The 24,986-nt window shown below is 37.3% G+C and overlaps 1 protein-coding gene across 10 annotated transcripts in view; it reads right to left on the bottom strand.

Moving 5' to 3' along the window:
* The window catches only part of PCDH9 (protocadherin 9), an 897,448-nt gene that overhangs the window by 285,713 nt on the left and 586,749 nt on the right, over window positions 1-24,986 (bottom strand). For 6 of the 10 annotated variants that reach the window (XM_084876514.1, XM_084876520.1, XM_084876518.1 and 3 more), the window contains one exon: window positions 17,806-18,007. The exons of 1 other annotated variant lie outside the window; for it this stretch is intronic. In XM_084876514.1, the coding sequence (XP_084732640.1) occupies window positions 17,806-18,007 (202 nt within the window). The remainder of the gene's footprint in view (window positions 1-17,805; window positions 18,008-24,986) is intronic. 3 more of the 10 variants (XM_084876521.1, XM_084876523.1, XM_084876522.1) reach the window with 1 other exon arrangement.

Below are 24,986 nucleotides of genomic sequence, written 5' to 3'. Positions count from 1 at the left end.
TTAATAAATAGTAAATATTATTATTAAAATCCAAACTGTTAAAAATTATGTAGTGTCTTGTACATTTACTTCATTAGACATGTGGTAGTACATCACAGCTATTAAAGAGAAAAAAAATGTTTAGGTCCCTCCACATTCAAGTGCTCATCATAAAGGCAAAATATAGTCTACTCAGGCACAAAGTACAGCAGTTCCCATGTATCTGCAGTTTCACTTTCCTCCATTTCAATTACCCACAATCATTTCTGCTCTGAAATTATTAAATTGAAAATGCCAGAAGTAAACAATTTGCAAGTTTTAGATTGTCCACTGTTATAAATAATGCGATGAAAAATCTTGTCATTCCACTCTGTCCTTCCTGGGCTGTGAATCATGCCTCTGTCCATTACATACATATTGTATGCCCTCCCAGCCCAAAAGCTGAAGAGTACTGCTGTTGGCAATTTAAACATGCCAAAGAGAAGCCATAAAGGCCATGCATGTGTAGTACCCCACTCTACCCCCATTTGCACAAGAGAGTTTCCAAGAACCCCAGTATATGCTTGAAACCAAGAAGACTATTGAACCTTATATATACATATAAACTATAATTTTCCTATATATACATATCTATGATACAGTGTAATTTATAAATTAGGTTCAATAAGAGATTAACAACAATAGCTAACAATAAAATGTAGCAATTGTCACAATGCACTGTAATAAAAGTTATGAGAATGGCTTTGGGGCCATTATTAAGTGAAATAAGGGTAACTCAAGCACAAGCACTGCAGTACTATGACAGTCCACCCGACGACTGAGAGGGGTGCTAAGTGACTAATGTGGGTAATGAGTACAGCTGGGTATGCTGGACAAAGGATAAGTCCCATCCCAGGTGGGAAGGAGCAAGAGGACAATATATTCCATCACACTATGCAGAATGCCACACAGTTTACATTGTTTGTTTCTAGAATTCTCCATTTAATATGCTTGGACTAAAATTGAGCATGAGTCATTAAAAAGGAGAAAAGTGAGCCACATCAAGAGGAATGATAGCTTAGGGGGAAAAACATAGTATATATAGGGTTTGGTCCTATCCAAGGTTTTAGGCATTCATAAGATAATAGGGTACTACTGTATAGCATTTACCAAGTTTATCTCTCAATTTCTGTGCTATTCTAATTAATTATGTCACATAATGACATTTCCCATACCTATGTGTTCATGTTCTCATAATACCAATGAATTAATCTCAAAATTTACTTGATGGAACTGATTTTAGGCAAATAAGTCCAAAACCTAACTACCTGCTCACAGCAATACTATGTAGGTTGTTAGCTATTGTAAAGTAGTAAAATTTTCAAACTAGTATATAACTAAGTCATAATCAAAATTATGGAAGAAGTTTTCCAGTGAAGGAACATTTGTGTGACCCTTTCATATTTTACTTATTATGTTACTGCTTATTTAATGTAATCATCTTTATCCACAGAAAACATGAATAAAATGAGTACTAAGTAGACAAAATAAAAGACATATAGCACATATTAAAATTGATTTTTAATCATCCTGAAATGAAGTAAGCATTCAGTAAAAATTTTCCAAATACATGAATAAATATGTGACAAAATGAAATTTTGTAAGTAAACAAAAACATAATTTTTGAAATAAACAAAAATGTTAGAATGAATGAATGAAGCAATAAATGGAATGTGCAAAAAAGAAACTCGCTTCTTTGGGAACAGTCTCAGTCAGAAGTTTTTTTTTTCTTCTTCATAATTGTATATTTTTTAATATATTTGTCCCTTAAAACACAAGGTAGATATAAAAGTAGGGATATATATAAAAGCCGATTACATTATTTCTGTAAAAACTACATGTTACATGTCTACGTTAACTCGTCTTAGAATTTACATAGTAAGTATTATTAGGTTGAAGACTAAACTTTCCTATTTATTGTGTTATTTAAATAAGCTACTCTTATTGCCTGGGGAAAACATTTTAAAAATCTAAAACTTCAAGGAAACCATACTGATTTTTTTAATGATTATAAATTCTCACATATTTCCAATCTTAGACATTTCTTCTTAAAAATTATTAGAGAAACAAAAAATTTACTATTTTTTAAAAATGTCCCTCCCTTTTGCTTTACTGGTAGAGAGAGGCAGCATTACAGTTAACGTTTTGTTCCAGCTGCTTGGAATAAGATGAGTCCCATCGTTCACACAAACCTCCAATTCCCCAAACTAATAGTGCTAGGAAAGAGGCAGAGGGAAAAGACAGAGTTTGAACCTCACCCTAAAGGCTAATAGAAGACAGTTCTGTCAAATGCCTCCAGGCAAGAGATAACCTGAGCTACACTGAGGCCCAGAATCAAAGCAGGGGACTCTCAAGGCATGCTGCTCCTTTTGACCTCCACATCCCCACAGGATAAAAATGCAAGTAACAGCCCCTACAATATTTTGGAAGTAGATTAATAATATTTGGATTGAAATCAGCATCTTGACTCACAAGAGGAGGCAAAACTTATAGGGCCCTAAGAAAAGGCGAAAGAAGAAGATCACTATAGAATATGACCTTGAATTGTAGCAAAGGAATTAGCTGACAGGCCTTCAAGGTCTCCTTTACTTCTCTGCCTTTTCGTTCCATGAAGACTCCAACCTGGTGTGTGCCTGTTCTCAAACGTGTGTCAGTAGTGCTGTGAGTGGGTGATGGGCTGTTAAGGGTGGGGATGCTAAGCCATGGAGAAAAGAATCACTCTATTCCAGATGCTTATGAAATTCAGTGAAAATGAGAAACTCCATGCCACATAATCAGGCTTCCTAACAGTGAATCAGAATGAATCAGAATTTCATTTGGAGGCCAAATAAATAAGCAATTGAAAGATGTAAGGGAAAACACACACACCCAAAATGAATTTGAAAATTTGATTTCTGTATCAATATTATTATATTACAAATATATCTCTTCTGTTTATTTAAAACATGTTATATAAATTTATATTTTATTTAGTCATTTACTCTTCATAGCAATTTTATTTCATGCAGGTTACCATTACTATAGTTTAAACGTCTACTAGTGTAACATAAATCAGTAATTTATGAATTTGCCTCCTGTGGAGATAAACATAGTGGAAGACATCAGTGGATTTTAAGTTTTAAAAACTCCATGAAGCCCTAGCTGGTTTCACTCAGTGGATAGAGCTTTGGCCTGTAGACTGAAGGGTCCCAGGTTCGATTTCAGTCAAGGTCACATGCCCAGGTTTTGGGCTCTATCCCCAGTAGGGACGTGCAGAAGGCAGTCAATCAATGATTCCTCTCTCTTCCTCTCCCATACTCTCTGAAATCAATAAAAATATTTTTTAAATAAATAAATTAAAAACTCCATAAAAATGTATACTTTCTACATGCAGTTGGCAGATTATATTGAATAGTTGACCATTTGAGAATTTGAAAGTTGTTTATTCAATACCATCTTTCACAGTCATGCATATTGCCTTTACTCTAATTTTATATTTGAAAACAGTAACTAAATATAATTTTTATGAAAACAAAGAATAAAAATGTTATCTGAACAGTAAAAATACATTTTCCTCTGTTCATAGAAATCACAGTGGTACATTACTCATGAAAATATCCCACAGGTTTTTTTTCCTCATTACTACTCAGATTGTCTCTTTGGTTTAGCAACTTAAATTTGATTAGAAGCATTATACGTGGAAGGACTAGGTGTGAAGAGACTAATACAAGGATAGAGAGTATTCCTTACTCAATAGCAATGCTGGCATTTTTTAACTGTTGCTATCAGCAAGATCTTATTCAGGATGCTTTCCTTATATTATTTGTAATATTCCTTTCTTTTGGTCATTTATATTAATATCTTAGAGAGACAAAGAGTGATAGAGCAAGAGAGAGGACGAGAGAGATATATTGACAAAGAGAGAAAGGGAGAGAAGAAAGAGACCATGACTGAGAGAGAGAAAGGCCAGTCCCAACACCAGTTTACTTTATTTTGGAGTACATGTTCTTAGAGCTCTGCAAATAACAAGATGCCTTCACATTCCATACTTTTTGGCAATGAATGAACCAGAACACCTACAGCCTTCTGATTGTGTTAACATCTTATAAAATTGATAGTCTATAAACCAATTTCCTTTCCCTCTTCGTTGTGCTACTTGTCACTTATGTTAAGATTTTACTGCACGTGGAGTACTGTCTTTTCTGCCTCAAAACACCCAAATGTCTTATTTTAAACTAGATGCCCGGTGCACAAAATTCGTGCACAGGGATGTGGGGGTGTCCCTCAGCCCAGCCTGCACCCTCTCCAATCTGGGATCCCTCTCACAACCAGGACTGCTTGACACCAACTGCTCACCTGCCTGCCTTCCTGATTGCCCCTAACTGCTTCTGCCTGCCAGCCTGATCACCTCCTAACCACTGCTCTGCCAGCCCGATTGTTGCCTAACTGCTCCCCTGCCAGCCTGTTTGCCCCCAACTTCTCTCCTCTGCTGGCTTTGTCACCCCTAACTGCCATCTCCTACAAGCTTGATTGCCCCCAACTGCCCTCCCTTGCAGGCCTGAACCCTCCCAGCTGCCCTCCCTTACAGGCCTGGACCTTCCCATTTACCCTCCCCTACTGGCCATCTTGTGTCCACATGGGGGCAGGATCTTTGACTACATGGGGGCAATTATCTTGATATTGTGTGTTGGAGTGAGAGTCTATTTGCATATCACTCTTTTATTAGATAGGATAGAGGCCTGGTGCATGGGTGGGGCCTGCTGCTTTGCCCTGAAGGGTGTCCCAGATAAGGTAGGGGTTCTCTTGGGGTATGGGGCAGCCTGGTCGAGGGGCCTGTGGTGGGTGGTTTGCAGGCCAGCCATGTCTCCCCAGCCACCCAAGTAGAGGCCCTGGTATCTGGGCTATATTTATCATGTATAATTGAAACTTTGTAGCCTGCAGCAAAGCCAAGCCTTCTGCTGCTCCGTGGCTGCAGCCATTTCTAATGAGGTTTATTCACCTTCTATAAAAGTTTGTTTCCTTGAGTGGAGGCCTGGGCTGGCCAGGGTGTGTGGAAAGCTTGGTTTCCTCCATTGCTGGGGAAACCAAGCCTCCCTCCTGCTCTCTGAGGCGGCAGCCATCTTGGTTGCGGTTAATTTGTACACTCGCTCTGATTGGCTGGTGGGCGTGGCTGGTGGGCGTAGTTGGTGGGTGTAGCAGAGTGATGGGTAATTTGCATATCACTCTTTTATTAGGTAGGATCATAATATTCTACTGCACAATAGGGAGAGATCACTGTGTGTTGCAGTTAGGTATTTTTTTAGTTAGCTCATAAGGAGGGTGGTGCCTTTCTTAGCTTTGGCTTGTTTTGTGAGGGCCCTCAATCTAGTTTTAGTCCCCAGATATAGTTTCACAATTGTCATACTCTATTAGTCTGACTGTTTGTTTTTTTTTAAAATATAATTTATTGATTTTGTACAGAGAAGAGGAGAGAGGGATAGAGAGTTAGAAACATTGATGAGAGAGAGTCATCGATCAGCTGCCTCTTGCACACCCCCTACTGGGGATGTGCCCACAACCAAGGTACATGCCCTTGACCGGAATCGAACCCAGGACCCTTCAGTCCCCAAGCCGACGCTCTATCCATTGAGCCAAACAGGTTTCGGCCTGACTGTTTTTTTAACAAACAAAATATAATACACTCCCTTCCCTGACTAAAGCAACTTTTTTTTTTTTTTTTTTTTTTTCATTCATGGAATAATTTAAAAGCTGGTCCAGTGTTATTTTATTCTAATGTGAAAGGGTTTGTCTATTGAATGTGCAGGGATGATAAAACACCTGTTTATGGCAAAACACAAAAGCATGAAAAAAATCAATGAACCAGTGCCTGCACTTTAGGAAGTTTATGGTTTAATTCTTTCCTCCCAAGAAGCATTTAAATCAAAATCGTTATTATGTTATTTTTAACTGTGCTATTGACTTGCAGAGATCAACTGGCAAATTTGTCTAATATACAGTAAATTGCTATTTGTTTGCAGATCTGACTTTAAGTTATTTCTAATTACAAAGAAAATGTTCTCTGGATAATTAGTAGGAATAAATCTGTAAAGGTTTGAAATTCAAGTGCAGATTAGGAGTCAGGAATCTTACAATAGTTTCAGTAATATGTAAATAAATTTGCATTAGTTAAACTTATTTGTAGATATTATTCAAATGTTCTTTTTAGGCTAAACCTGTAACATTTTAAGCAATTAGAGCTAACTCACACAATTTTTAAACACAAAGTATGAGAGCCTATGCAGGAATAGTGAGATGCAGAGCTACAAAATCATGCCAATGATTTAGGATACACTAGAAAAATCAATGCCTGCTTTTCCTCACCTAGCCAGCAAGAATTGGAATTTAAGGAAAATAGGTCACAAGTTTCTATTCTTGTATATTTGTATGAACACAGAAATGAAGCCAGGAATTTGCTTACATAATTGTGTGTTTGACTGAATCCTTACAGGAATATACACTAATAAAAGAGAAACATACAAATTGACCATCACTCTGCTACACCCGCCAGCCAATCAGGAGGGAATATGCAAATTAGAAGGACAAAGATGATGGCCACCCAGCTGCTCCAGGCATGGAGTGGCCAGGTGGGGCAGGACACCTGCTATGAGAGGGAGGACAGAGGACTGTAGGGGTGTGTGTGTGAAGGCATCTACAGGAGTGGAGCTCAGGCCTCAGCAAAGATGAAGATTGCAGACTCCGGAGTCTGCAGCAAAGATGCAGAAGGCAGACTCTGGCTGGAGCCTGCAGCAACTGCAGCAGACTCTGGCCGGAGTGAAGGCCTGGGTCCTGGTTGTCAGAGGAAAACCTGTGCTGGAAACCAAGGTAAGGAAGGCCTATTGCATGAATCTCTTTGTGCAACACACCTCTAGTACTAACATAACTGAAGATGAACCCAGAACTATATTAAGTGAATTGTATGCGTTAACTTGCAATTTGTGGAACTCTATGAGGTAAGTAGTCTTATGTTTGAGATGAAGTCATTGAGCAGAGGAACTGCCCCAAAGTCACACACTGGCAAATGTAAGAGGCATAGGGTGGGCTCAGTCTGTCTAGCTCCACAGCAACTAAGTGCTACACACAATCCCTCTCATCATCTTACTTAAAAGGTCTTAAAATCTGTTCTGTGTCTTCTAGTTGAACATATTTACTAAGATATGCAATGGAAACCTTAAAATATAGAATTACTTGCTCTCTCCATCTCCCTATCCCCAGTATCATTGTCCCCTGCTGACATGAGTTCCTTTGGAATTGGTTAGACCATAAAAATCATAGATTAGATCCTGAAAAAAGGAAAGTGTGTAGAAGTCATTTGCAATCAAAAGATCATTAAACCAAACATGATAAATCAAAACTTTAACCAGACTTTCTCTGTGTTTGCAACTATTATTAGAAAAAGACCAATATTAAAAGCCATAATTCCACAATGGAGCAATGCATTTATCCTGTTGAAATAAAAGTAGAAATGAAACTTGTATTATTCAAGTGTGATTATTTTCTAATATGGAAATACTATACTAAAAATGAGTGCCTTTTCAAAGAAATAATGTCTCTACATGACACAATGCCAAAGAACTAACTCTAAGGTGGACTAATCATGCTCTGAATTTTAATTGTAATTAAATGTATGCAATAGGTAGATTTATTCATTATACTTAACTTTTATTTTTAGTGAAGAGCTGCGAGTTTTAGAAAAAATAAAACGCAGGTTGGCTTAAATTTGAATTTCAGACACATAGTGAATATATCTTTGGTCTAAGTGTGTCCCAAATAACATTTGGGACACACTTAGACCAAAGAAATATTCAGAATTCCATTGTTCATATGACATTTAAATTTAATTTGTCTTCCTGCATTTTGTCTGGCAACTTTATTTTAAAGTTATTAAAATTTGGCATCCATGTATATGTTAATCACACTAATCTGAACAATTTTCAATCATCTGTCAGAAATGTCTGTCAATATAGCATTAGGTTAAATTTAGGACATTTTAGACATACAGCTATAATTTCTTCAAATATTTTAAATTGTTTTAAAAATGTAGATTATTTATTTATTTTCATATATCTAATAAAATAAAGGATATTAATGAGATTTTATGATTTATGTCCTTTACAATCTATAATTTATATCCATGTTTTCCTTGTAATATGGCTTCGGAAAAAAAAAAAAAAAGAAACCTTTAATTTTATGCTTCTCAAAGTTACTGAAACCAGTGAGTTCCTTATTTTTAGATATGGCTGCTGAATTATTATTAAGGAAAGCATACAAATAATTATTTTCTTCTCTACAGCAGACTACCCATTATAGGGTGAAATAATGCTATTCTGCTTTATGGATCCTTACAAAAATGAATCACATGACAGCATGCAGCTATGGAAAAGTGACTCCATGCAGCACACCAATGAAGGCTGACATTACACTAACTGTACACTAGGAGGCGCATTGTTCCTACAGATACTTCTGTAATATGATAGTAAACACTATTCATGACCTCTTAAATTCAATTGCAAGAGACTATTACTAACAACTTTAAATACTTATCACAAACAAGTAGTCAAAGCAAATTATTTTGGGGATTAAAGTCATACTTGAAATTTATGATATTTTAAAACTTTCCAGCAGAGAAAGCTTGTGTCCCTGTCTGTTTTATAACTATTTTTAACTACTCTAAATAATAATGTATAAAATCATCTCATTGTAAGTCTCTCAAAAATAAAATAACACAACAGAAAGTGCTTTGTTATTAATCAATATGATAAGTACTTTAAAATCAAAAAGAAAAATTATTTAAAATAAAACCATAAAAATACTGGAAAACAAATATGCTTTATTATTTATTTTTTATTAGTTTTTAACAAATTGGGAGGGCTTGAAACCATCCATCAAATATGATAACTATAAAAAAGTTAAAAAATAATGTAAAATAAAAAGCTTTTAGACTTTGAAACTAAGATCTTGTTAGAATTTTCTTTCTTTATATGTATAACAAATATTTTACATTTCAAAATTTACTATATATTTTTTAAAAACTCAGAAATATTTTACAAGATAATTGATACATGATTTCTTTTTCTGCACCTTTTCACTATCTATATATAATAATAATTTTTTTAGTTACATCTAAACTGAGTCTGTATCCACAACCCAGTGGCCCCAATGTCAGTGAGACAGGTCAAAAGTTATTTTGAATAGTCTGTGGTCTGAATCACAATTCCATATTCTCTTTACCCTTAAATATGTACACAGCTTATAACTCCTCGGAGCTTTCAAATGTCTGCAATTCTCCCTTAACTTGCAGTCTCTGATTTTGTTCTATGCTACCCTCATCTTTCCCTGCCCTAAATGTTAATGTTGTCATAGTTTTGTTTGTTTGTTTTTTTCCCTTAGACTCCTTGTCTCTCTTCATAATTATCACATTTACTCCCAGAATTCCATCACCTTCAATGTTGTCAGTATCCAAATTCCAGTTCAAAATCACATTTTCTGTTCCAAGATAACCTTGTATAGCAGCTCAAACTTCAAAATGAAATAAAAAATATTAATTTCAACTTTTTCTTCTTATATTCTCCTATTTACTTTATTTAAATGTGTGCTTTCCCAATAAGGTTCACAAACTAAAATATTGGAAATATTATACGTCTTTCATTTCCCTTTTCTGCTACATTAGAATTTTTTATATCCTCTCCAGAATTCAAAATCTAGTTTTAACTTATCTCACAAAACCTTTTTTATTTATTGCCAGATACTTGCACAGTTTAATGTCAAACTTTTTTTTTTAAGTATGTAGGTTTTTTTCAGGCATTGGGCTAGATGATTGCTTATATCAAGTAACTGCAGTTTTTAAACAATATTCTCATAGATATTAATAGCCCCATTTTGGAGGATTAGAAACCTGAGACCAAGTGGTGAGCTAATTTTATCTGCATGTGCTACAAAGATATTGAACTATTGATTGCTGCCTAGGTGACCATGATCTTTTATAGCACCAAGAGGCAAACACACACACACACACCTTAAACATTTTCTACCCATGTAATGTAATTTGTATAAGTATCACTTTCTAGAATCTTTATTGACTAATCAAACACTCTCTTCTAACAACCATTTTTTCATACACTTATCATTAGTATTTATTCTAGAATAGAGGCCCGGTGCATAAAAATTCATGCATTTGGAGGAGGGGGGTCCCTCAGCCCGGCCTGCCCCCTCTCACAGTCTGGGAGTCCACAGGGGCAGGAGGTGACCTGTGATCAGGAGAAAGTGATGCCCCATCACACCTCTGCTGCTGCCACTGCCAGCAGCGCAAGCCTCAGCTGGCTCTGGTTACCTGAGCCACAGGAGGCCCTGGGCAGCTGAGCAGCCACCATCCAAAGCTTGCCTGCACCTCAGACCAGCCCTGGGCAGCTAGGCAGCCACTATCTAAGGCTTGCCTGTGCCTCAGGCTAGCCCTGGGCGGCTGAGAGCTGAAGAGGCTGGGGAATTCTGGAGGCAGGTGCTTGGAGTAGCCAGACCTGCCTGGGGGTGAGCCTGGCCATGTTACATGCCTGCTGCCCCCATGGGCCTGAGGGGATTGGGTGCCGCCATCTTGTGGCTGTGGGTGCTGCCATCTTTGAGGGCATGGCAGTCAATTAGCATATTCCCTCCTTAATGGCAGCGATGAAGCAAGTGTCCCACCCCAACTGCTCTGTGAGCAAGTGCACTGCCCAGAAGCCCTCTGTAGCTGGGGTGGGACACTTGCCTGGTCACCATGGAAACAAAGCAAGCATTCCACCAGGCCACTCAGTGGCTGCCCCCCCCCCCCCCCCCCCAGGACTAGAGGACTCTGGCAGGGCTGAGGGGACTGAGTACCACCATCTTGTGGCTATGGGTGCTGCCATCTTTGTGACAGGATGACAGTTAACTTGCATATTACCCTCTTATTAGATAGGGTTGTTTTAAAGTACTAAGATTGTGGTAATTAGCAATAGAAGATGATAGATGATAGATAGATAGATAGATAGATAGATAGATAGATAGATGATAGATAAAGATATGGTTAGATGTATGTTTGATTTATAATCTAGGTGTTTTCAATTTAGAAAATATATTGTCCTCTCTAATTTTAAGATAAAAAGCCAAAACTGGTTTGTCTCAGTGGATAGAGCCACCATCTTGTGGCAGCACCCATAGCCACAAGATGGTGGTACTCAGTCCCCTCAGCCCTGCCAGAGTCCTCTAGTCCTGGTGGGGGGGGGGGGGGGCAGCCACTGAATGGCCTGGTGGAATGCTTCAGTCTGTGGACTGAAAGGTCCCAGGTTGGATTCCAGTCAAGGGCATGTACATTGGTTGTGGGCACATCCCCAGTGGGGGATGTGCAGGAGGCAGCTGGTCAATGTTTCTCTCATCATTGATGTTTCTAGCTCTCTATCCCTCTCCCTTCCTCTCTGTAAAACATCAATAATATATATATATATATATATATATATATATTGTATATATATATATATTTAAAGATAAAATAGTTAACAATTATAAGTTTTAGGTAAGCTTTGGAAAAATATTTTTGATAAAGCAGACAATGTCTCACCAGATAAGAAGGTAATCAAGTTGTTTTTTCAATTGCTGAGTTTTGAAACTTTTTTCCCCCTTTAACTCAAATCACAGTAGGACCAATTACCTCTTCTCTATACCTTTGTCTGAGGAACTCTAGATTTGCTCACTCAGGGGACACTACTGATTACAAAATTCCCAGTGAAGCCCTGACTGGCATGGCTCATTGTTTGGGCACCTTCCTGTGCATCTAAGTGTTGATGATTTGATCCCAGGTCAGGGCACATGACTGAGTTTTGGGCTTGATCCCTAGTCAGTGGTATGTAGGAAGCAGCCAATCTACATTTTGCTTTCACATCAATGTTGCTCTCTCTCCCCCTCTCCCTTCCTCTCTCTCTAAATCAGTAAAAAAAATTTGTAAAAATTCCCAGTGAACACAACAGATGACAATAGGAAACCTTTGAACAATTTTATTTCAATTTACATATTAGCTCAACCCAGGATACTTATAAAAATTATAAATGTGGCTCACAAAAAGTATTCAATACAATAGTGTGCCCTCAAAATCAAATTCATGTTTAGTTCTCATATATATTATGGTTAGTGCTATTGTTGTTGTTTTTTTCCCCTGAAGGTTAAGATTAGCTCAATTTCTTAAGATTGAAGTTTGATAGAGTGATTTTTTTCTTTCTGGAGACTTTTAAATTTCATTAACTTTATATTTTCATCAAAAATTACAACCTATCTCTCATGCCCAAATATTTTAAATTCTCAGTTTTTCTCAGCATATATCTTGTATTTTTAGTACTGTCAGAAATAATTTTTAATGTATTTTTAACAATATAAAAAGTTAATGTGTTTTTTTCCAGCTGTGTCACGTGTGTTACCTCATTACAAAATAAAAGTATAATTTTAAATACATTATTAAGAATTAGAATATACAGATAATTTAAAAGAAATCAATACTCCAACCTGAAGATAACCACAGATAACATAATGCATTCCTTTCTAGTTTTTGCTCATTTGTCATTATTTTGATAAAACATTTTCAATTTCTTTGACTATCTTTCCTGGCGTTTGTGAAATATTGATTTATTCATTTAGTCAACAAATGCACATTTCGGCCTATCACATGTCAGGCACTTTCATGCATGGAGAATAGAAGGTAAGCAAATAATCCTCAGATTAATGAGAGAGACAACTATTGATCAGATAATCATAACGATTTTCTTTGAGGAAAAGGTATAAAAGACATGATAAGGACAATTTTTCCACTGAAAAGAGAACTAAATAAGAATAAGCAGGTATGAGCTTTATTCTTGACCCAGAAACTATATAACTATATGCAAAGCTCTTCCATTTATATGCTTCTGTATAAAATAATTCTACTAATCCAATACCATTTTCATTAACCCAATACCAGAAAAAAAACCACAGAACTAGTTCTCTAACAAGTTAATATTACTAGCAAATGTTTAACCAACTCATATTTTTAATATTCAATTGCTCACATTTCCTCTTAAAAGTAAGAATAGTACCACAGAATTTAAAAATCAATGACAGGGATGACGGCATTGAGTTATAACATGTGTACATTAAAGGTAGTTTCTCTGAACAGTCAAAGCAAGACATTCTGCCTCAGATAGTTGTTATGTAGTTTGAGATAAATACATTTTCTGGAATTCAGTTTCTTTATAACCCTAACTTACAATATTGGTGTGAGATCATGAACAATTTATCTAAACACTGAGTAGCCTTCCTGACCCTTAAGTAGACCTCAAATATTACTCATAAATATCCCCAGGTTTCAAAACAATCCTTAGTGAAAACTTTACCAAGTGACTCATACACAGTCCAGGTGGCTTTTCAAAAAGGAAATACAATCTGAAATTGTACACATGATTAAACAGGAGAAAATACTTTTGATAAACATTTAAAAGAAATAACAGGTATAAAAATGACCCTATTCATGATTCTCAATAAGACAAGATTAAGACTTAATCCTGAATTAGTGGTAATAAGCTGTTCCTGATCTGAAGTTTTTGTTTGCTTTCAACTTAGTAAAATTCTTTCATAAGTCTAGTTATATTTGTTAAAAATAAGAACTATCAATTGAAAATCCCTTACCATTTTCTCAAAATTAATGGTTTTACTGAATTTTTCATGTAGTACATGATCATGTTAGTGAGTTCACTTCTTAAGGAAATATGATTTACCTTGATAATTATTTTTTTAGAATCATCATATTTGAAAAAATAAAAATCATGCAAGATGCAATACCTAATAACTCTACAACTAATACAAACATGTCATTTATACATATATATTATGACTGCTATATAATTATGGCTCTGCAAGAATTATCAGATCACAGGCAGAAAACTCCATTGAAGACAAAGGAAACAGTTTAAATCTAAATAGCAAGACTATTACCGTTGAATATTATTGCTTCAATTATACCGCACCTAACTTAACAAATTTCTCAGACTTAATTTTAAAACGTGAATGAAGAATTTTAAGGTGATATATCATAATACTTAATATGAATTACCATTTAGTTATGAATCTTTTCACATATCTAGGCTATTCTAATTAATTCTGTTCCAGACATTTACAAAGGAGGTTAAAATTTTAAGTCCCATTAAATCTCAAAAGTCTGTTAGTCTCCAGGGGCCTGTAAGGCTCCTCCTTTCTCTTTCTCCACTAAGGAGCACTGTTCTGGTTTAACACATTTTATTGACCAGGATTCTCCTGGGTGAAGCCACTGTGTTGAGATGAATTCTGGAGTGTGCAAGGCTGTTTTATCACTTGGGTCTCTTTTTCCATGTGACTAGATTGGTAAAACCTCTGGAGAATTCCTGAAGCAGACTTTAATTTAAATTTTTTTGGCTTTAGAATCTCTTCTATCTTCTCTCATTTGGAAGTTGGCCCAGTGTTATTGCCCGGGTCTAAGTCACTGGATGAGTAGCTATACATATTGGCTAAAATTCTAGCTTAAGGCAGTATACATTAATCAGACTTACGTTTAAAATGGCGCCTTTCTATCTTTGTTTTGTCTGATGCTCAAATATAAGAGGAGCTAACTACTCCCCATGCACATGAAATGGTAATCAAAAACAAGTGTTGAGACCATTAGATTAATGGCAATAAGAGATATCTTAAAATTGGGCAGGGAGACATTGGAGAATAGAAAATCAGTCCAGAAAGAGCTTTCCTACAAATCTGACCTCTTCACACAAGCCCAGAAAAGGTTGATTCAATGAACCACTCAGATTTAATGGTGCTTAGACTAATCAAAACCAAGAAATCTAAGGGGAATAGTTGGCCAGCTCTCTCAAATGCTGTGTGTGATCAAGTTACCTCTGAGTATGGCCTGTTATTTCAGGAAATGTAGAGTCAAAAGATGCATTTATATTTTTGTTATGAGGCCACAACATAGGGTAGAAAAGAAAGAGAATCAGAGCTGGTATGAAATTTACTTAAATCTTCCTAAAAGATTGGGTAGAGAGAAAACTCAAGGGGAAAAAAAATGATGCACATTTAACTCCACACACCAATGAGAATAGAAAGGAATATTAGAGAAACTTGCAGCTGTGAGGCAGAGCCGGGGAAGGGTATATGTACAAAAGATCCTTTACCACCATCCTGAAAACCGTCTGTTTAAAAAAATTATACAACTCAGAGAATACTATTACCCTATTGCTGGATTACTGTGATAGGACTAGTTAAGAAAGGGCTTTTGTGATTTTTTTACCTCATCTCAGTATTTCTACAGCAATCACAGAGTTAATAATTATTAAAGTCTACGTTTGATTCTATCTAATAAAGGAGAAACATGCAAATTGACCATACCTATGCTATACAACAAGCCACACCCAGCAGCCAATCAGGAGTAAGTATGCAAATTAACCCAACAAATATGGCAGTGGCCACAGAGCTGGAGTGAACAAGAGGCTTTCCACCCATCCTGGCCATCCCTGGCCTTTGCTCCAGGCTACAAAGTTTCAATTACAGAAGATAATTAAATCCCAGATACCAGGGCCTCTGCTTGGGTCACCAGGGGACGTGGCTGGCCTGCAAATCACCACAGGCCCCTCTCCCAGGCCCCCCCATGCCCCATAAGAATCCAGGACACCCTACAGGGCAAACCAGTTGGCCCCAACCCATGATAAGGCCTCTATCCTATCTAATAAAAGAATAATATGCAAATTGACCATCACTCCAACACACAAGATAGATGCCCCTATGTGGACACAAGATGGCCACCACAAGATGGCCAGCAGGGGAGGGTAGTTGTGAGGGACCGGGCCTGCAAGGAAGGTCCATTGTGGGTGAACAGGCCAGCAGGGGAGGGCGGTTGCAGGGGACCAAGCCTGCAAGGGAGGGCAGTTGGGGGCAATCAAGCCTGCAGAGAATGACAGTTTTGGGGGACTGAGTCCTGCAGGGGAGGAGAGTTAGAGGTGACCAGGCCTTCAAGGGAGGGTTGCTAGGGGTGACCAGGCCAGCATGGGAGGGCAGTCAGGAACAATCAGGCTGGCAGGGGAACAGTTAAGCATCAATCAGGCTGGCAGGCAGAAGAGGTTAGGGGCAATCAGGCAGGCAAGCAAGCAGTTGGGAGCCAGCAGTCCTGGACTGTGAGAGGATTCCCACTTTGGAGTGGGTGCAGGCTGGGCTGAGGGACACCCCCCACCCTGTGCACAAATTTGTGCACCAGGTCTCTAGTTTTTAAATAAAAGCAAACAAGTCAGTGATTTTTTTTTTTATAATAACATGGCTGAAAATTATATCAAACTTGTCCAGAATCTCCCCCAAAGGCCACCATGGAGTTCTCATAGGGCTCACTTTGAATGGGGCGATGATCTCACAGATGGGTGTGGGTCTATGGAGACTATAAGTTCTGTCAGATACATTCCATTCATTTATTCCACTAGTTCATTGTAATGGTTAAATCCAATCATCAAAACTCAAACTGGAAAAAGTTAACACCCCAAATCATTATCACTACCCTTCATGCTTGTTTTAAATCACTAGTATACATTTTTTGTAAGTCTTTATTGGAAAACAGGATTCCACAGGACCCTTTCTCTTCTTATTCTTTATTGACTAGGTTCTACTTAATTGTATTTTATCACTAAAATGTTAAACATTTCATTTAACATTTTTGACATCATAATGTCTGTCAACCAATGACTTTTGAAATTATTTTTTTATTGATTACTTTTGCTTTTTCAATGGTTTATAAAATAAAAGTGAAGCTGAAACCGGTTTGGCTCAGTGGATAGAGCATCGGCCTGCTGACTGAAACGTCCTGAGTTCGATTCCGGTCAAGGGCATGTACCTTGGTTGCAGGCACATCCCCAGTTAGGGGATGTGCAAGAGGCAGCTGATCAATGATTCTCTCTCACCGATGTTTCTAACTGTCTATCCCTCTCTCTTCCTCTCTGTGAAAAATCAATGAAATATATTTAAAAAAATAAAAATAAAAAAATAAAAGTGAAACATACAATTTAACAGGAAATTGTAATGGGAGCCCTGACATGGTTTTATTTTTTATTTTTTTTTCCTGTAATGAGAGTGCCCAACTTAATTAAGCTTTGATTGCTGAGGCATCTACTTCAAAGATGTATGTCTCCAATAAACACATTGCCAGCCACATGACAAAAAAATAAAAAATAAAATAAAATAAAATAAAAAGAGCCCTTCTTCCCCCTCCCCCCATCACAACAACAACCTAGGCACCTTTGTTTTCAAGTCCTGGTTGATTTCAATCACTGACCATTTGGGCTACTTGCTCCTTTACCTTTCCCCTAGGCCCTACCTTCCACCCCAATACAAGCACAACCCCAGGACCATAGTGCTCACTCTCGCCACAACCTCTCCTTGTGTAGCCCCAGGTGTGCGGGTCTCATGAGTAATAAACCCGCACTTTTTCAAAGTTTCCTGTTGGTTATTGCTAAAGGGTTCTTACTTGCAATCCTAGTAAGAACCACCCTGCTGGTGCAGCCGCACCATTAGTCATTGACAGGCTACGAGCAATACAAAACACCAGTACACATCCAACACGTTAGACTTGATATACTTCAGAAAAGGCAACAACAACAATTATACGAGAAAAATATAAGAAAAGAGAAAAGCAACCAGTTGTTCATTCACTTGCTCCTCAGAATGATCATTTAAGGCTCGCATGCACCATCGGAAATCAGAGCAATGCCAAGCGGAGGAAGTTTGGAAAAGACTCACCGGAGTTGGGGTCAGAGTTGCCGTCTGCTTCGGTCCTCTTGTCCGGAGAGGCCTGGTCGTAGAACTCGTCCTGTGGCTGAACCAGAGGAAGAGGGTGTGAGATCAGGGTTCCACTACCCACCGGCTCGTGGTCGCCTAGACCACTGTCACTGCAGCTTTCCTGGGAGCCGTCGGGCAGGTGAAAGGTAACGCGCCGCTGCGACTACAAAGAAGACCACAGGACATGAGATTAACACTCCTCCCCAAAGACATGCACAGCGGAACACACACACACACACACACACACACACACACACACACACACACACAAATACAGCTTTCATTTAACAATGCAGTGTAACAGCAAAATAAACTCACATAAGTAAATAAAGCTAGGCAAAGACATTTACTAGTTGCCATTTACTAGGTGATGTCCAACTTAAATATGACGACGTTTTAATCCCATGTAAATTAAGAGCAAAAACTAAGGGCACACTGTTGAAAATGTAGCAAGAATGGCAAAAAAGAATGCCTATGCTAGTTAGCAAAGTTATAGGACATTTTTAAAGAAGGAGGAATGTGCAAACTTACAATATGGCATTTCATTTCTTTGGAATGAATGCAAGTTTTGTTCACTTCATTATTTTTAGGTAGTTTTTTGCAATGAAATCATGATTGCCCACTGGTCTAGACATTACTACCAGTCATTTCAGTCGTCTGTTCTAGAATGCCCCAGTAGAAAGAAGTTTAGAATATTATTTTGGCATCTATTTGCACAATGTGACTATCAGAAGTGACCTAAAATATGTATATGGGTACTACAACATGTTAGTGGTGTTTTGATTAAATAAAACTGTGCATTTCAGCACATATTGCTGCTCATTTCTATAGGTAAATATTACTTAGATGTTTGGCCAGTGTGGCTCAGTCGTTGAGTATCAACCCATGAACTAGGAGGTCACGGTTAGATTCCTAGTCAGGGCACATCCCCAGCCTGTGGGCTCAATCCCCATTACAGTGCATTCAGGAGGCAGCTCATCAGTGATTCTCTCTCATCATTGATGCTTCTATCCTTCTTTTCCTCTCCCTTTCTCTCTCTGAAATAAAAAAAAATATTCTTTTAGCTGATATAATTCATGAGATATGAGAATATTTAAAGTTTAGTGGAATAAAGATGTATGACTTAAATATAATTACATAAATGATAGTAAATGCGTTCTATCTGTTTGATTGCATCTAATTTTAATTCTGCTTTAATAGCCCAAAGATATTTCAATATCATGTCACATGCGACCACTTTTAGTCAGACTTAATAAAATTATGAATATATAAAATATATTACATATACTAATGCATAATGCAATCATTTTACAATTCCTAAAATTTGTGTTTTTCAAGAGACAATGTATAGATTGTATCAATTTTTTAAAATGCAGTTAGAAACAAAATGTTATAAACAGATAGATTGCTACTCTGTAAATTCATCTTTATAGACTGACAATTGAACATGGCCATTTTCCTGAGAGTCACTGGTTCAAATCTAGTCCAGTCAAAATGGAACAGAGCTGATACCACTTTACTGCTGTTCAATGACCTGTGTAAAATGATTTGATAGTTCATTACATTTTTAATAAACTGATGCCACATCACATAAACTATAATCATAAAAGGTAGTAACTGAGACTATTGTAGCACATTTCACCTTCATGCACAACTCTCAGTGCTATCATTCCCCTTTGAAATGTACCTAGGTAAGACTTATACAAGCCCAACTTGAATATTGATATCTGAAATATATTTCTCTTTCATAAGAAAGGCTTCACTACCATTTATCTATTAGAGTATTTGGCCTCTCATGTGAAATTAACCCTCTAAAGAACATCAACATTACAAGTTTTCTTTGTTTCTTTTTTAATACATTCTTAATTCATCAGCATCTTTTTGTCATAAGCACAACATTAAGAACAATGACCAGGATGCTTTTTATACATGACTAGCAAACATAGCTTTTAAAGTGACTGACCAAATATAAAGTCCACAATTTTGGTGATTAAAGTATCTTTGGTGTTAACTCTGGAGGAATACCTCTTAGTTTTCAATCAGGTGAGTGGGAAAGAAGTCAAACAAAAGGAAAAGGCAGTGGGACTGATGATTCTGCAATCTCGATAAAGCATTTCCAGAAACCTCCAAAGCTATGAAAAGTATGTTTCATGACAGCAGGAAAAGGGAAATTGGTATCTGTGATAGTCTTCTAAACATGACTATTAGGAGAAAACACAGTATTTTTTTCTCCTAAAATAATGCCCACATCTACAACACCAGTTAGCCTAAATCTGACAGTTCTTACATCATTTAAACTCTTACTTGAGCATCTACGAAATGCTTAGTCCTGTGATTATACTAAGAATAGAAAGTCAAATCTTTTAAAGATAACTTTTTAAAGTATAACAACAGATTTAATCTCACATATACTCCACTATATTTATTTACCACTTTATTACTGTGAGTTAATTATAATTTCTGTATAATTTATTTAATTGAGATACTATAAATTAGATTGGTATAATGCTTATACCACTGTAGCTTATGAAAATACTTCCTAATTAATTTGACTTCCTTAATGAATTTAAAGATGCTTAAATCTTAATTGAAAAACTTATGCACAATGTATCAGTCTAATGGGAGGTGGGGCTGATTATGCATATGGACTAAGAAGTGAAGCACACCTATCCTGGTACTAAGAAAACTCAGCAAGCAGATCAATCTTTACTTTTTATCATCATAAAAATATCTGCACGTAGACAAATGGCCAACATATCAAGGTAGATGTAAGGAGACGATTTGAATAAATCAAAATGCAGAAGAATGAGGATCCATGAAGCATTAAGAAACATAAATTGCGGGTGTCACCAAGAACTCAACAGTACTTATTCAGGTTTTGCCAAATAAGACCAGGTGAAGAGCCAGAACCCAACCTCCTGAGTGGAAGCACTTGCTCTGCAGAGACTGGCTTGGGGCAAGGTACTTGATATCTTTGAACAAGTTCCCAGCTTTGTGAAATGGCCAAATGGTACCTTTGCCAGAGGAGTACTGTAAGGCTCAAATGAAATAGGAAGTGTTTCTCATATATAATACTTGACACAGTAGATATTCAATAAAAGGCAGCTATAATCATTGAAATGTAAAGCGACATATTATCTTTTAGCCTGTTTCGATCAATATTTAGCTAGTCTTAAAGATGCGATTTCTTCATCCCAGAAGAGGAAGAGATTTGTTCTTTCAGAAAGGAAGTGGCTGAAACCAGAATGGTGGTGTGCCCTGCCCTATGCCCCCAGCTCACGTCAGCTCAGGGCCTCTGAGGGGCAGCTGCTCTGGGGAAGGAGGAATGAGAAAGACCAACAGTCTAGAATACATGGTTTTTCCTCCAAGAAAGTGAAGGTTTCCTCATTTATTCTTTCAAGAAACCTACATTTGTTTGTATATTTGAAGAGACAAAGAGGAAGACAGTTTTTACTTACTGCCTCTGGGAATTTTGCTTTTGGGTAATCCCTATGGAAATCGGCACAGTTTGGGTTATAAATATAGGCAAAGCCTGCCTGACTGAATTGGGACAAAACAGGTTATGAGATTGTTTCAGACTTTCCACTTAGCTTTTGTTTTTCTAAATCTATTTCTTACTCATCCCACTTTCTCCCATAGGAAACTGTTATTATTATTAATAAATTATTATTACTGGCTATGTCTGGTTAATGGTTTGAGTGTTACCTTTGTTTATCTGATTTATCTCTGACAGGTGAGCTCCAGGTCCCTGGCTGCTCCAAGAAAGAATAAGATGGGAATAAGTAACTACTAAGACTGTTCCATATTATGTTTTTCAGAGAGCTGCCAATATGAATTCAGACCATGCAAACCTTTCATGAGAGATTCCTTACTCTACACAAGCATAAGAAACCAAGGATACAAATAAACGTAAGCCCGGGATCCTGCAAGTCAAAAGGTCCCACACTGGTTTGATTTAAGAAACATTACCAAACACTTTCCCAATATTTTTCTTGTAGGTTAGTAGAAAGGAAAGAAAGGGGAAATTGAAGAGGCCTCAGAAGGATATATAGGTTCCTGCATTGGGCACTATTCTTCAAGAAGAACTGAAAGAATGAGTCCCCTAAGACACTCAAATCACTCCTTGAATATTTACTTCTCTTGTGTGTTTCTTATTGCTACAGAGTATTATTCACCAATGAATGACTCACAATTAAGCTCACAATTCCAATCCCATTAATCTACAGGGATTCTCATGTGTTAAGATTTGGAGGTAAAATTCATTCTGTATTTGAATAAAATAGCAAAATGTAGGAAGAAGTGTTTAATAGGTGATTAATGAATAAATGGTGTAATTCTAGAGGCCCTGTACATGGAAGGAATTGTGTACTGGTGGGGTCCCTCAGCCTGGCCTATGGGGATGGGGCTGAAACCGGCTCTCTAACATCTCATCTCCTGATGGGTCCCAGATTGCAAGAGGGCAGTTCTACAGTGATGCACCCTGGAATCAAGCTCTCTCCTCTCTGGTTCTAGGTGTGTTATCCAAGAACCACAGCTGCCAAGTGACCTCAGCTCAGCAACTCCTGCATTGAGCATCTGCTCCCTGGTGGTCATTGCACACCATGGCTACCAGTCAGCAGTTGAATGATCTGAGGCTTTTATATATATATATACTAGAGGCCCAGTGTATGAAATTCGTGCATTGCGGGGGGGGGGGGGGGGGAGGAGAGGTGTCCCTCAGCCCAGCCTGCACCCTCCCCGATATGGGACTCAGTGGGATAGGGCCTAAATGGGCAGTAAGACATCCCTCTCACAATCCAGGACTGCTGGCTCCCTGATTGCCCCTAACCACTTCTGCCTGCCAGCCTGATAACCCCCTAGCCATTCCCTTGTCAGGAGGATTGATGCCTAACTTCTCCCTCCTTGCCCAATTGCCCCTAACTGCCCTCCCCTGCCAGCCTGATCACTCCCAACTACCCTCCCCTGCTGGCCTGATCGCCCCCAACTGCCCACCCCTGCTGGCTATCTTGTGGTGGCCATCTTGTTTCCACATGGGGGCTGCCATCTTGTGTGTTGGAGTGATAGTCAATTTGCATATTACTTCTTTATCATATAGGCTAACATTAAATAAATAACAAATAAAAATTACATTAATTGATATGAAAAGTACTTATAATCTATTGTTAAATATAAGAATTAGATTTTGCTTAGTGTATTGCATTCTTGTTAATGTACTTCAGATGTGAGTATATAACAAATAAGATCTGTCTCAGCATATACCAATTGTTTAAAGTGGTATTGCTTGATCATAGAATTGAGTATTTTATAATCTTATTATTTTGGCTACACTAACATTTTATTAATTTCCTTTGTAATAATAAGACATTCTAATTTTTAAGTATTTCTCATTATCACTACAACAAATTAGAATTTAGTCAAAGAGAATGAAAAGATCTCATAGATGCAAGGTGAGTTTCCTCTTGAACTAAAGCATATAAAATAATCTTTCTAATCTTTCTCTGCTATCCTATCTTTTATTCTTCGCTTGCTTTTTATACCTAACTGTTTAATCACTGAAATTAAAAATCTATGCTTTCTCCTCAAATAACAGAATAACTACCTTAATCTGACATCAAGCAAATTATTTATTATAAGTCAAATAAACAAATTTAGCAGTTAATGACTGACATTTAAAATAATTATTCTCTGGAGAATTATTAATTGATATTATGAAAGTAGAAAAAAAGTGCTTTAGAATTGTTTAAATAATATTATATTTGTAGAGAATTTTTAAATTATATTTTAAAGGAAATATTCCTAATTCTGATTTAGCTCCTTTAATCATATTAATAAAATATCACCTAAATTTCTAATCATGACTACACACACACACACATACATCAGCCAGAATTTACTAATGATGTAGTATAGACAAAACTGTGTTAAAACTCCCCATGTGAATTTGTTTTTGCTTTATCTCTGCACTAAATCCAATGAAGATATGATCTTTCTGAAATTGTATTTTCATACATACCTCTTCTCAGATTAGCAAAAACAATTATTCCAGAGGTTTAAAAAAGATAGTCTGAAACTGAATTTTCATACAAACATTTCTTAGAATATGAATGAGAAACATCAATTTTTCTTAAGAAAACTCACTTCAATTGTGATTTTTTACAACAAAAATTGTGAGTATTATCTTGGGTGTAAGTTATGCAAAGAGGGATTTTTAAATGACAAACAATATGCTTTCAGCCAAAATCACCAATTCAATTAAATAATTATGTTTCTTACTAGACTCTTGCCATCTGAAATTAATGTACAGATACTTCCTCTTAAGAATATCAGAACCAAACACTATCTTCTAGTGGTTTAGAAGGCAGGCAACCCCAGCAGAAATCTATGGTGATAGTTCAGTTTGATATTACTTACAGGCTCAACTGAATAGGAACAAATATTAATTCATCCATGCTGAATATATTAATACCAACGTGGTTAATAAACAAAGATCCTGGACTTATAATTTAGAAAAAATACAAGGGGTTATTAATAAAAGAGGTTCATTATAAAAAAAAAACAAAAACAAAAAAACAAAAACAAACACACACACACAAAAAAAAAAACTACAGGCCCCATGCACGAAATTCGTGCAAAGGGGAGGCCATCAGCCGGGCCCACTCTTGCAGTCTTGGAGCCCTTGGAGGATGTGCAGATGATAGCTGAAGCCATTAGTTGGATGTCCTTAGCACTGCAGGGGAGGCGGGAGAGTCTCCTGCCACCACCACTGAGTTCACTAGAGGTGAGCCAGACTCAGGGCTTTTGGCTGAGCAGCTTTCCCCCTATGGGAGCACACTGACCACCAGGGGGCAGATCCTGTGCTGAGTGTCTGCCCTCTGGTGGTCAGTGTGCATCAGCAACCAGTCGTTCCACTGTTAGTTTATTTCCATATTAGCCTTTTATTATATAAGATACAGAATAGTTTTAAAGGACAAACTCATAAGGGAGCTTTTCTTTTCTAAATATTTTATATTGATTTCAGAGAGGAAGGGATAGAGAAATAAATAGCAACATCAATGATGAGAGAGAACCACTGATCAACTGCCTCCTGCACATCCCCCATTGGGATCATGTGCCCTTACTGGGAATCGAATCTTGACCTCCTG

Source organism: Pipistrellus hanaki, assembly GCF_964339955.1.
Source record: "Pipistrellus hanaki genome assembly, chromosome: 3".
NCBI lineage: Eukaryota > Metazoa > Chordata > Mammalia > Chiroptera > Vespertilionidae > Pipistrellus > Pipistrellus hanaki.
This window is presented reverse-complemented; position numbering and strand designations above follow the sequence as displayed.